The following is a 14,605-nucleotide window of genomic DNA, read 5'->3' on the forward strand; positions in this document are numbered from 1 at the left end:
TATGTTTAACATTATGAGAACGTAGATGAAATATTATTACATTTATAAGAACATTGAATAAACATTAAGAACGTTTTGTAATTTTAAGAAATATTAGTGAATGTTAGCTGGGTGGCTTGATGAGTGAAGAGAGTGGACACACACACACACACACACACACACACACACACACACACACACACACACACACACACACACACACACACACACACACATACAGAACAGGTGGTGGATCATTTAAACTGTGATTTACAGAGCTCTCTGAGTTTCATTGTACCGCTCTTCCTCTAACCTCCTTGGTCTCCTCTCTCCAGAGTTCCTAAAAACAACCTGATCTCCTCTGTTAAACAATAGAGCACGCCATCCTCACTTTGTTTTTGCCTCCACAGGAGCGTGACCGTACATCTTAGTGAACCCATACAGCTATGAGTTACCATTTGAGATGAATTCATCTCAGCGCACATGGGTGTTCACTAACAAAACACTTGTAACTTTCCATCAAACAGTGGTCAACGTGACCATGATGAAATGCCCTGAAATGTGTTGTAGGCGTGACATTTTTTTATTAAATCTTGTATGTAAAACTATACACAGCAGAAGCAAGTTCCTGTTTAGTCTGTGAATGCTAAGTAAACAGATAAAAGAAAATATTCAATCACGTTTTGCTTGCTCACTGCTTTTTTTCCGTCCCAGATCTCATTCACGTTCAAAAATAGCAGTGTGTCTCAGTCCTCCTGTATTTGCGTGTGCTCAGACGGTCAAGAATATGTAAATTTCCACCAGAAGTTGTGGGTGCTAAAACCCTATCATCTGAAGGTGTCAATCTAGCAACTGGTTCCTCAACTGCTTCCGTAGCACGCATCTAATGAAGGTTACAAAGTGGTTTAAATGGGTAAAAATAATTTTCTGTGGCTGCCCAGACTGTATTTTTGAAGCATGACCTTTATTAGAGTTTCCACATCCCTTCAATGTGACATTTTTGAGTGCCATCACCTAACACACATGGTAAACTTTCTGTGTTGCTAAGCCTACTTTGTATTTCCATGTGCTGAAGTGATTTTATGGTTTGTTGGACACGTGTTTATGTCAGGGTGAGAATGTTTGTGTTTGTGCACGTTGTCTGAGCAAGTGAGCATGCCCTGAGGACAGGGGAATGGAAGGAACAGGCCAGACTGGTTTCGTTTAGGCCTAATATTGATGAAACATTGCCTCTGAGAATCTATGGGGAGATTTGCCAATGCAATCTCGGGTTAAGTAGGTTTTTTTTTTTCTGAGGTTCCGAATGGTAAAGGAGCATTTTCTAACCTCAAGCAATGTGTCCAGTGTATCATTTTGACCTAGATGTGCTTTCTCGCACATCTCCTGTAAGTATCTTGTCAGCTGAGGTTGTGAAGAAGCATGTGAGAATCCTTAAAAGTTAAATCACCTCTGCAAACCATTAGCTAAACATCTCAACATTGTCTGATACCAATCTGTTTCCTTTTTAATTTTCTTGCAAACAACATTTTTTACAATGCCCTTAGCAGACGGATGACTCATTTGAACCAGTCATAAGATAAAGCTGCTATCAGTTATTCGTTTGTCTGTCTGTTACAACAATGTTATCGTGGATTATTTTGAGAAAGCAGGTTATCAGAGCGTGTCATTTCTTAGTGCTAACTCAAGGTCCCGCCATGGATAAGAACTCCATGGTTTGAGCTAAGGCAATATTCCCCTTTAGGCATTTACTTAAGATTCATCCAGAAGATAAGCAGATCATTGGTCTCCCATACTCGTGTCTGACATGTTGTAGCCTGAATGTTTGTTGAATGGTTCCGTTGCCCCCAAGAGACAGATGGCAGCCTGAAACAAGCTCGTAAATGCTGGCGAAATGTTCCCTAAATGGTTTGACAAAGCTAGAAGGACAAAAACATTATACTTTAATTGTTGTCTGGATTTGAAATTTAAATGACTTCTTAAAAGATTCTTTTGTATTTTATTTACACAGGTAACACTGGAATGCTGTGTTGGAGCCAGACTGAGTTTGAAACACTTGTTGGATCCCAAAGCTTTGGTAATATTCAGTTCCAGTTCTGGGCTGGCACAAGTCTCTCAGGGTCCTCATGTACTCTGTCGTCGTCACTTTCACCTACACATACCCACACAAATAGAGCAAGTTTCCAGCCACCCACAATCTACAGTTTGCCCTTTATGGCCACACCGACCTGTTTCTTTCCCATGCTCTAGTATATTCTGAATTAATGTCGGTTAGCTCACGTGAAGTCCATTAGACTTCACCACTCATTTGCATCACATCTCCAACTGGTTTTTGGCAACTCGCATTGAAGTTGAAATATGGTCAATATGGATGACCCGTTACAGATAATATCTGCATCCAGATGTAAATTTAGTTGCAAGAATGTTGCTTTCAATATCAGCAAAGACGATGACTTATTGTGTGGGTTCATAATAAACAATCAAACCTTGTGTGTGCGTGACAATAATTGGTTAAATTTGGGTTTTAACTGGTTTGAGAGCAGGAAGGACGTGAAGAAAAGGTGGTTTGGAGCTTCAGACAAGCATGTCATAAGCAACATCAAACAGTTTGAGATATGCTTCCCCCTCATTGTACAGTTAGGTTTTTGAAGGTGTCAAAGATATGCAGTTCTGTACACACATGCAAAAAAGCCAACAAAAAAAAACACTTCTGCCTCTACCTTTTTTGGACATAATATCAGACTCAGCATATGTCCTCCAGCATCACATCAGCTGTCTTTTTAGTCCTGCAGTGAAAGCTGAAAGTACAATCTTAATCTCATCCAGAAGCTCCCAAAGTCCTACTCTAAGGTCCAACCCAAAGAGTAAGCACAGTACAGATCAGAGATGTGACAGGGTTAAGTAGCTCAGTTTCAGTTTTCTAACTCGGTCTCCTCTACGCTTCATTGTGCTGTTTCAGCAACCAGAGAAATGCTGCAAATAGAAGCCGGTGGCTGGGTGCAGTCGCAACCACACTTTCCTTTGCACCTGGTTCCACTACCAACTCACCTTCATGTCGAAACATTTCCAAACCGCACATTTTTTGAGATCTTCTAAACACCCTTTTTCTGTCATACTCTTCTGCTCTTTGTGCTGGTCAAGGGTTGCTCTGAAGAGGTAAAAAGAAACCATGTGAAGGACCATGGAAACAGCCAGGGGGCCAAGGTTAATATTCATGACCAGACGATTGTTTAACTGCACAGCTTCAGAATAAGTGTTCAGGGGGATGTGTACAGTGAACTAAACGTGTACAGTTTAAAGATTATATCAGTGCAAAACTTTATATTAGGGGGTTGTCTGAAGTTGCCAGAGCATCTCTATTCAGGCATTTTGAGTAGCTTTAGCCCATTGTTATGATAATCATAGTACACAAGTTACTCTTCAGTCTGAAGTCATCACTGACCCTGGCCTTCCACTTGCCCTACATACACACACAGACACGCATATGTACACATACAGAAAAGGGCAAAATTGGCACATTTCTGTTTGTTTGCACTGCTCAAACATCAAGCAATCCATTCCAGGACTTCCTGATAGAGGAATGACAAAGTCTAGTATAGTGTTTCTCAACACTGATACACAGACTCAACAGAACTCAACGCAACAGAAGCCACTCATGAAGCTTTCCGGGCTGTACCCTCTTTCTCTCTCCAGCCGCACTGCAAGTGAAGAAGAGACCTGCTTCCTGTTTATGATGAGAACACATCAAGTACCTATATGTTTACAGGCACATTTTACAGGATGTGGCCTTGCTCACAAGGGTGGAGACTGTGAGTGCAGCGGAGGAAAGATGGGGAGGTTGAGGGTTTCTTTATATAGGTACACCTATCAGAACATACCAAGCAACTGGTGCAAGTCTTTCCATCACATGCACAATGGAAACAGAAAAAGGAACATATTTGAGTGTTGTTTTGTTGATTCTGTAGACTTGGGTGCCAACAAGTTGAACATATACTGTATTGAGCTCTGCTTCACTGATAGATAAGGTCAGTATTTATGTAGCCTACTGAACAAGGCTGCAGAAAGTATTTGGAAAGTAACCAAGTGGCATTTATAAACAAATTATGCTATTTTTAGTATATGAAGCTAGTTAACACGGGTGTTTAACCAAATAACCACAGATGTAGTTTAGTATGCACATTCAACACTAAGGTTTGACAGTCAGAAAGTGTACAAATTCAGTGTCCAAATGTATTACGATTGTTATTTTATTATTATTATTTAAAACCTCATAAATGTATTTTTGTGAAATGTTTTCTTTGAGAAGTCTCTACAATAAATGAAACTCAGTTTGATCATTTGTTATAATGCATATTTTTTTTTAAACTTAATTTTTGCCAGAGTAGGTGTTCAAATATGTTTGATTATAATAGGCTATTGCATGTATATAGTGATTGTTGAGTTGAAATGTTACTTTATTGTAGCTCAAATGCCTCTGGAAAAAGTTTAGGATCCCTTCAGATAGAAACAAACTAGCAATTTCCTCAAACCTGTGAGATCTAGTGTCACATCAACTGTACGTGTCTGAAGGGGGTTTTCAGTTAACTTAATCTGTTTGGGGACAAAGTTACATAACGGCCAGACTCTAACGGTTGCCCTGATGTAACATGTCAGGCTTCTGTTCTCTTCTAACCCAATTCATCACTATTTCAGCAGAACCCAGAGAAGCAGATTTCCCATTAGGGACTGTGTATTTAGAGAGACCCATGGAGTTTGACCACAGTCAGGTCAGTAGCCTATCAGTCCTTCTCTAGACTACCAATGACTGTACTCCTCAGAGGAACTCCCTCATTACAGTCAAACATGGGTCAAAATGTTTGATAATATGCAGAATATCTGTTTTCCTACATCACAGGTGCCAGATCCACCGAGATTAGTAAAACCATAATGATCCAGAATTGGGGTTCTGTGAAAATTGCTGTCCTAACCAAATAAGAAGTTTGTGTTCTCTTGTCCTCAGTGGTCAGTCATAAGTATAATTCTCAAGACATTTTGGTAGCATGTGCAGCCAAAACCATCTACCCTGCCTTAGTGTAATATATACACACCACTATTATGATTGTTGAACTTTCAGTTTTAATTGCATTTGACAGCAGGACGTGTATCTTTTTACATCCATCTCCCTGCATCCACCACAAGATGAATACAGCATAAAAATGATACTCAAGATGATTTATTTTCTCAAAAATATGGGTTTTTATTGGTTTTAACTGCAATCAGTCATTACAAAAGAGAGATCAATCTTATATAAACTCATAGAAATTACTGTAGTGAACAACAATAGCTGTTTATATGAAAAAAAAAATACATTCAACTCTTCAGATACTTTCTTTGTGTCTATACTGTTAACCAACTTGGACAATCATTGCTTAAACCACTGAGGATACAAGCAATAAGTCATAAAAAATAGCATCCCAGTTTCATTTAAGGCAAAGAGCGCTTGTTTATGGAATGTGTAAAAGAGGCACTTTACATATAAGCCGAAAGCTCTAAATGTCTAAGGACAACAGAACTTCAACCCATTGTATCACAATTACTGCCTGCCTGCCTTTCATCATGTCCACCATTATAAACTGCTTTAACACTGGAGGTTTATTACTTGCAACATCATTAAACCTTTGTATTGAACATTCGAAACAAAAAAAGCACTTCATGGTGGTATTTAAAATGTGGTGCATGTGTTTTAAGGCCACTAAACTTCTGCATCTTGGATCAACTTGGTTTCATCGTCATAAAAAAAAAAGTTGATAAGTTGATAATTTGTTCCATAGCTAAAATCTATCACCAGGCTCAGGCATTCAGTAAACTGGATTAGTGATCCAAGTCTGTTTTTCACAACAAAAATTCACTTTTTGATGCTTAAAAATAAAACATTTTAACTGCCATATAAAATTCTACAAGTGGGCTCACCTCAAAAAAAAAAGAAAAAAAAAAACAATCCTGTGAGTTTATTATCTATGAATGATTTTATGGTAGTACTGATTTTGCAGTCAAATATTTGAGAAAAGGGAATGACAATAAATCTACAATAAATAAATGAAAATGCAGAGGATTTAGTTTTTTTGCTTTTTTTTTTTGCTTTAAATTAAGTTAAGTTTCATTTAAGTGTAGTTGCCAACAAAAAGTCATTGTAGTACAATATATTAAACTGTGAAAAAAAGAAAGCTGACAAGTCTTCACAATCTTAAGATTAATACAGAAGATCATAATTTAACATAAAAGAAAAATATATTCTATCGTTTCATTATCAAGAAAAATACAAACAAAATGAACAAAAAAATGCATATGATCACCAATTAAATATGTTTTTGATAAGTTAAATAAGCAGTGACAAGCAAACCCTTCTGTTCTGAAAGGTTTTCGAACAATAACATAACCATAATAATAATAATAATAATAATAATAATAATAAACAAAGACCATAATAAAAATCAAAACCAATAGGTGGAAAGATGATGAAATTACAAAAGTGCTCCTCTGAGCAGAATCTAAAAAAGAAAAAGAAAAAGCGAGCTTGCATGAAGAACTAAAGTGAAGCTACAGGAAGAGGTTGAACTGCACCTTGGGAATGATGGAATTTTCCCTCTGTTTGCTGATTGGTCCGAGGGAAGGTGGCGTTTTGAGGTGGGAAAGAAGAAAGAGTTTGTCTTTAAGGATTAATAACAAGGTTCCCTTCCCAAAAACTTGAAGTAACCAGCAACTAATGGGAACAAGGGGCACTAACAACATCATAAATGTAAAGGAATTGTTCATTTTCGAGTGGAGACCTCCCATCTCAGGGGTTTGTGCTGGCTGTAGACGAGACATGGAGCATGTAGCACCTGAATGAACATTTGAATGTGCCTGAAATATTCCAGAGCTCCATTCTCATTCAACCCTTATGAGAGAAGTCCTTCCTGCAGACTGGAGTAATCTGCAATTTCAAGGGAGGGAGAGCACGCATTCAAAACAAGAGCTACATAATCAGGCCACAAGAATGAAAAAATGTAAGTGAAAGAAACAGTGGTCCATTCACCCCAACACTTAACCCCAGGCACTTGTCTTTTTCTCCACATTCTTTTCCTCTTTTTGCTTTAAGCCGGTCTACAAAGACAGTTGTGAAAGGTCTAAGCATGACACTTGTGAGCTTTAGTTAGTTATGAAAGAGTGTCCTTGAGAAGAGTGGTAATTTGTGAGGGGGGCTGGGCACAGATCTCTCCCATAACCGTGCCACTGGCTCCGCTACACTTGACTGCAGCTGTGGCACCTGGCACAACGGTCTCATACCTCTTACGATTAGCATTTTGCTAATCCACTTCCTACTCTGCGTGTTTGGCACAGTCACACCAAGAACATAGCAGGGGTTCTGCAAGTCGAGGCCTGGATAACAGAAGGGTCTTGAGGCCGGGAGAGTTTTAGCTTGTACTGGTTAAAAAGAGTATTCAAAATAAGAAAGATCCCTTAATTCACTGCTTTCATAGTGGACGTGATACAAGGAGGGAAGTCTACGGCTTCTGGGGCGCCGGAGAAATGGCAAGAGGTAGAGGGAGTGCTAGCGTCTCATCCTCTCTGCCCAAGACTGCTGCATGCAGTAGAAAGGGGGATGGGGTCTGGCTCAGTGTGCTTTAGTCATCAGAGATGGACAGCCTGCTGAAGATGGGCAGTCGGCGGGTGGTGTCGAGGACAGGAGATTCGGAGCCGCTCAGACTTCCACTCGAGCTGCTCTGGTAGCCCTCTTGGTCAGAAAGCGAGTCTGGCTGACTGGATGGAGACTCGTAGAGTTGGGGAGACTCTGACATGGCCCTGAAGTAGTAAGGGGTCGTTGGGGAAGATGGGGCCTGGGTGGAAGGGTTGGAGCAGGATAAAGGTGCGTTGCCCAGGCTAGGGCTGAAGAAGTTGGCCAGCTCCTGGCTGGAATATGTAAAGGGGTTGCAGCTAGGCCACTCAGACAGTTCGTCTGGGGTAAATATAGGTGGAGGGGTGACCGAGGTGGGGCTGTCCCTCAAGCCTCCAGAGCTGGGGAAGCCCGCAAAGCTGTAGCTGTGTTGCAGCCGCGGCCTCTCCATCTTATTGGAGGCCGAAAGGGGGGATGAGGTTGGAGGAGGTCCACGGCGCTCTTCTGCATTGTGGATGAAGTGGCAGCGTGGGCCGTAGGGGCAGAAGCCAATGGTGTGGAATGTGCGGCAGAGCTCTGTCTTGTACTTAGGATGGCGGCTTAGGCTGCGCAACTCATGAATGCCATGGGCAAACTGGCACTTGTCACCATACTTGCAGGCGCCGTTCTCCTCGAATGGCCTGCATAACTCTGTCTTGTAGCGGCTCGAGTTGACCTGGCCGTTGGGGCCTCCAGGGCCCGAACACCTCTGTAGCAGCCGATCCCCCGTCTCAGAGAAAGAGCGGTCTCGAAGTCGGTTCTCTTTGTTGCTGCTGCCGGTGGTTCCCATCCCTGAGCCGAGCAGGGATGGATCTGCCTTGGCAATGTTCAAGAACTGGTTTTGGTTGAGTTTGGTGCTTCCTGAAGTCACAGAGTGCCGGCGCTGGTAAACCCCACAAGTTGCGGGTGTCCCCACAGCCTTCCTGTCCAGCAGGCACCCAGTGGGGTTGGAGATGGGCAGACTTGGCCCCGTGCAAGGGACCGAGACAGGGTGTGGAGTACTGAGGATGTTATTATTGTAGTTCAGCATTTTGTTCTACAAAAGAAAAGACAAAAAAAGAAAAATGATGACACTGAATTCAGTTTTTGAAAGCCACAAAGTGGTTGGCACGTCTTAACTGTTTTGCACTTGCACCAACTGGCATTTACACATGAGTAAATACAGGCCTAAACAACTGCTAGTTTGGCTCGATGCCCACTAAGGGAAAGCTTGACTGCTTTAGAAAAGCAAAGACTGCTACGTGTGTCTAATACGAGTAATAACCGAACTTGACATCCAGTATCAGACATGAGACTAGGTCTGTCTGGAAACCTGTGGACACTGATGACCACGTCTGACAACATTAATCCATTCAGAATCAACATTATAAAACTAAATGTTGCTTAAAGTTTTTCATGAGGAAATATATCAATGTACTAATTATGACTAAAAACAGGGTCGTAACCCTCACAGACTTAAAATGATTCTTAAATATTTGCCTACATCCTAGAAAGTAACATTGATTTGTATTATTTCCACAGTCACTTATCTAGCCACCATGTCATATGATTAAAAAACAAAACAAAAAACTATTAATAAAAGTTATTTAAAGAGTTTGACTCATGCAACAATCAGCTGGATGGAAATATATACACAAATCTAAATGTTACATCCGCACAGCACAGAAAAACATTAACTCCACTGACAAATGATGTCCCGACTGCAAGTATGAATAAGCTCATATCAAAGAACCAGCCTGACTCACTGATTTTCTTAATCACTCTTCTCAGTCAAAGTTTAATTCAGTGATATCACAAGACAGCCCTGACCTTGCACAGATTTATACACCATTCACACCCAAACAGGTCCATCAAAAAACTGTTTTGTCAGGTTGGAGTATATTTTTATTTAGCAGGTGGTGAAACAGGTTGTTGCGATCTTCAGTTGATAAACAGTTCATAAGGAAGCAACGTAAAACATACATGGGAAGTTGACATGAAACACTTGTGGAAAGTTGATGTGCACTGGTTATACTATGCCAAAAGATTATCAAACAGCATTTTGACAACTTTAAGGCATGTAGTCTCTTAATTAAAATGACGTTAGCTTATTGAAAATGTGTACTTCAATCCATTTAAATCACACTACATAGTTATTTTGAATGAACTACTGGAGGCAAAAGAGTGATTAAATGGTGATTAAGTTCAAATTAAATTGCAAGCAGTCTAAAGATGATCCAAGATATAGACTTTTCACTTAAAAACGTCCATGGACACATTATGCATCAACTACCCACATATGTTGTAAAATCACAGCCAGGGATTCTCCAGAACAAGCGAAGCAGGGAGCTTTACTGGCTGCAAGTCTAGTCTCGTTCACTGCTACATGAGAACTTTCAAGAAAACTTCAGAATGGTTAAAGCAGCTGTACATTTGTTGTTGTTAGGTTTTACTTGATACGACTGAAATTGCCAATTCAAACCTAGAAGGAAAGTCTAATCGTCCACATTCCATAACACAAACAGATCAAGCAGAAACTTTTTTAATACCTTGTTGCTGATCACTTCGCTAAAGTCGAAGAAAGGCGACACCACGGCTGTGGTCATCTTCCAATCGAGGATCAATCAAACAGCGAGAAGAATCGGATGCTTTAAATTGTAACAAGCTCGGTTCTGGTTGTGTAAACTTGTGCTGCCCTTTAAGAAACTCCGATGGTCTGCATTTCCTTTTAACACAAATGCAGGAGGGGCCAAGAGACGACGCTTCATATGGGCGTTTCACTTGCTCTCCCCTTTTTTTCTTCTTTTTGCTTCTCTCTCGCTCAGAAGTGCAACGCGCAGTTGAAAAGTTTACTAGAGCTCTTGTGCATGCTCAAATGCAAAACAGCGTCCATGTGTCTGGTTGTTTATCTCGGTGACTGAGACTTTATATTGAGTCGAGTTTTGTGACAAAAGCGCTTTGTAACTCAGTGTTTTTTATGTACTTGACGTAGCCTAATAATGAAAACATTTGCTGCGAATTATTTCTTAAATGTACAGTGAATGGCAAGTGGAAAGAGTGCTGTACTTCAATGAAACAATAGAAAACAAGGTGTTTGTTCATTAATTTTATTCACATGTGCTTGTTTACAATAATTGTCATTCCATTTACAGCACCCTTATTTCATTGTAAACGTTTTAATTTTTGTCGGTGTGTTTATTTTTCTGTAAATCCAGTTTAACATAGATCCTTACAGCTTCTTGTTACCTCATTCTTGTTAGTTCTACACAATGATTTTTTTTTTTACTTAAAAATGCAAAATCAATAGTCTTTATGTTAGATGAAATAGTAATATAGAGCTCTTACAACTTCAAATGCACACTGTTGAGGAAAGACCCCCTCCCAGAGCCCACCCTAACAATCCATGACAGGGCAGGAACTGCTCTCTCCGTCTACACTGAGTCATTCTGTGTTTGTGTTTCAGCTGAGGAAGAACAGAACCACTTAAGACAAAAGTTTTTCAGAAATGTTGGAGGAGGGGGGCAGATTTACTGGAGATGTTTGCTACAATGCTAGCCTACACTGTCCTGGGCTGTGTGGGGCAGAGGAGAGCATTTTTGTTCCTCTCCAGCTCATCTCAGCCAGAGGTGGAAGTTTTTATAAAGGTCTTTTTTTCTCCACACTTAATACTGTTTCCAACTAACTTATAAATACTTTGATGATATAGATTGTACCCTAAGAGTCAGGATTAGAAAAGTTATTTTCACTTGTACAAAGTCCAAGAATACATTTTATTTCAAGGTATGACATAATTGTTTATTTAAACTTAGAACTTGTTTGTGGCAGATCGTGCAAATGAATTGTAATGGCTGTGTGTGTTCAGAGTTTTTTCGCAGTGTGGTCTTTTGGCCTGTAGAGGGAGCACTTCATTTCAATCCGTGTTTCACAGACTCTTCTACATTTCTTGCTTCTCCTGTTGTTAGCTGAGCAGTGAGAGGGAGCAGGAAACAGAGTTTGAGATGGTAGTAAGAGGCAAGGAATGAATTATCTCTTAAATGATTACTTTGCAGACTAACCTCTAAATATGAAGGGGGAACTTGTGAGATTCCAAGAGTCAGTTATGTGCTTTGGTAAACGCCCTACTGGTACAGCTGAGCTGATATCTGGACACTCATTTCAAGATTTTATTTCAACGTCCACAGCTGACAGACTTATTATCCCTCAGGCGACTGTATTTTCTCTTTCATTCGAGATCTGTTTACTTGTCTTTTCCTGTTCTGCCTTTTCACCAGATTCTGATTCTTGCATTTATGCAGACCGAGTGTTTTAAAGGCTAAGCACAATTGAAATGATAGAAAAAAAAAATGGTTCATAAAAGCTTGGCCACATAATCGTAAGTGGTACACCACTAGATCTCTCCAGTCATGTTGTTCCCATGCAACTCCTCTACAAAGTAGCTGTTGCCCCCTCGCCTTTTTATACAGGGCACCAGCTGTGCAATGAGTTTCTTCAAGGGTCAAGACTGATGATTAGGATTGAAAGTGATGTTGAAAAGACGCCTGCTTTTAAACTCGAAAAAATAATCAAGTGACGTTTATGGCTTTCTCTTTGACCTCTACAATATGGGAACAGCATTAGTCCTTTGACTTGATCATGACATTAGCTATTAGCTATCATGCTATTGTTTACGATTTGTTTGTCCCTCCTTTCCTGTCTTTTTGTATTGTTGGAGCAAATACTAACTGAATAACGCTGGCACAAAGGTAAATGTACTGTAGTTAGGAAGAGGAATTGTTGGGGGAAGTGGCAGGGTTTGAAGACAGGAAATAGTGCAGTGATGAAAATACGATTATTGGAAAAGAATTTCCTGTTTTAAGTTGTGAAATGTCAGGTCTTTTTCCTCTCTGACCAGGTTTCCTGTCCTGCTGATCATGACTCCCCAATTGGAGTCATTCCTACTGATCAGCGGCAGAAGGAACTTATTAATTCCTTATAAATATTTACAGAATAAAGAGTATACAGATACTGAATATATGAATATATCTCTATATTTGCTGATTTTAAAAAAATGTTTTCAATAATATATATACAGAATATATATAAAAATTACTGAAAAAAATTCAGTTAATATAACATTCAGTAAATAATAACTTATGCATTACACACAGAATTTATTATTTACTGAATGTATGATATTGAATAATTATTAATAATAATAATAATTAGTGAAAAAATAGATATAATAACATGCATTCAGTAAATAATAAATTACTACATTAGTAGTGTATATATGCTTTTATATATATATATATATATATATATATATATATAAATGGTACCAGAAGTGCTAAAAATGTGTGAGCACACACATTTTTAGCACTTCTGGTACCATTTTCAAAAGTGCATTTCTAATCCTGAACTGCTTTACACTGAAAATCTGTTGATAGTTTGATATTCATTCTCGAGGATTAGAGCCAACTCTGAAAAAGTAAAATAGCATTGACCTCTACATATTCAGAAAGAAAAAAAGACTGGTTTGTGATCAGATTCCCCCAGTCGAGGTGTTCTTTAGACCTGACCTCCGAACAGGTGTCATGGTCATGCTGAGGACGGTGCTGAAATGAGATATTAGTGAGCTCTTCACTCAACGTGGTCAAAATCAATGATCGGCCAGCACGGGAACAGTGGAGGCCATTCTCTGTGTGAGAACTGCCCTCCGTCCATCTGTCTCCATTCTGGAGCCGACCCCCTCTGTACAGAACTTCTCCTGTGTGGTCACAACTGGACTAGGGTTACACGGCCCATGTGTCCAGTGCTGACCCGGAAAACAAACAAGGCCGAATGTGTAGCCACTCTTCTCTGTCTCACCCATGAAATCGCTCCACACAGGAAAAGTACTGTTTTTGCTTCTACATACATTCTTGAATGGGAAGCAAGCTGGAAAGAAAATGCATCTTTTTACTTGTTTAGAGTGTGTTGCATATGCATTGTTTCGTGTTCTGATTTCTCTGAAACCACAGCATGTGGTTTAAGTTAATGTCTTGTGTACTGTGTTATAAGGTTAGAACATTTTAGAATGGTTTGTTCTAGTATAATGCAATCCTGGACATTTCTGAATCACTGTAAGAAGTGCATGACCATAAACAGTGGAAAAGTGTGAGCTTAAAATCAGCATTATGATCATGATTGTGAAACTGTAAAGTGGATTACTGGATGGATACTAGATTATAATTTTTAAGCTGTTGTTTGGGGATTGCTAGTGTGTTTTGATTACTTACTAGTTGGTACCAGACAAAATTGCAAAAATGACACAGAACATAGCAGAAATGTTCTCATAATAAATAATAAAACACATGTCTCTATTATATTTTATTATATATTTTTTTCCTAATAAAAAATATAGATTTTTTGAGGCAATAAGCCTTTGCCTTAAAAAGCATCTAATGATGACTCATGCGCATGAGAGTAATAGCCCTTCAGGAAAAATATGTCTTATTATTAAATTGTAGATTATGTCATTGTATGTTGTCATTTACACAGAGGAAGCAAGGGCGGGAACAACTGGATTAGCTCCAGTGGTCATACAGTGTAGGTTTGTCTTTTTTAATATGAGTAGTTTTGACATTTAGGGACTATATTTGGTCAGATTAAGTTATTTATCTCCTTTAGGAGCATGACAAAATGTGAAGTGTGCACTAAATTGGAGCTGAGATGCTTTGTGTGAAGTTACGCTTTTCTCCCGACCTAAGTCTGCCTGAACGTGTCGTCCCAAAACTGCTCTCTGCTCTAATTACTGTTATCCACAATCTACTCAAGAGTTCAGCACCTAAACCTGTACTTGCGCTCCAAACTTGCACATTTGTATCAATTATGTTCACTTGAGAGGGTATATTTGAGGCCGCGCTCCTATGTGGCATCTCACAATCCAGTCATGGGCATGTTGGGATAATTGCCACTTTCAGACAGTGGTAAAACAGTGTGGTCACCAAAGTTGCATGA

General features: G+C 39.5%; 1 protein-coding gene across 1 annotated transcript; it reads right to left on the reverse strand.

Moving 5' to 3' along the window:
• Positions 1 to 5,187: 5,187 nt before the first annotated feature.
• LOC132112939 (mRNA decay activator protein ZFP36L1-like) lies at positions 5,188 to 10,341 on the reverse strand. Its single transcript, XM_059520702.1, has 2 exons — positions 10,177 to 10,341; positions 5,188 to 8,684 (listed from the first exon to the last, which is right to left on the reverse strand). The coding sequence occupies exons 1-2, from the start codon at positions 10,231 to 10,233 to the stop codon at positions 7,620 to 7,622; spliced, it is 1,122 nt and encodes a 373-aa protein (XP_059376685.1). The 5' UTR covers positions 10,234 to 10,341; the 3' UTR covers positions 5,188 to 7,619.
• Positions 10,342 to 14,605: the final 4,264 nt, after the last annotated feature.

The sequence above is a fragment of the Carassius carassius genome, chromosome 32 (genome assembly GCF_963082965.1).
Source record: "Carassius carassius chromosome 32, fCarCar2.1, whole genome shotgun sequence".
Lineage (NCBI taxonomy): Eukaryota > Metazoa > Chordata > Actinopteri > Cypriniformes > Cyprinidae > Carassius > Carassius carassius.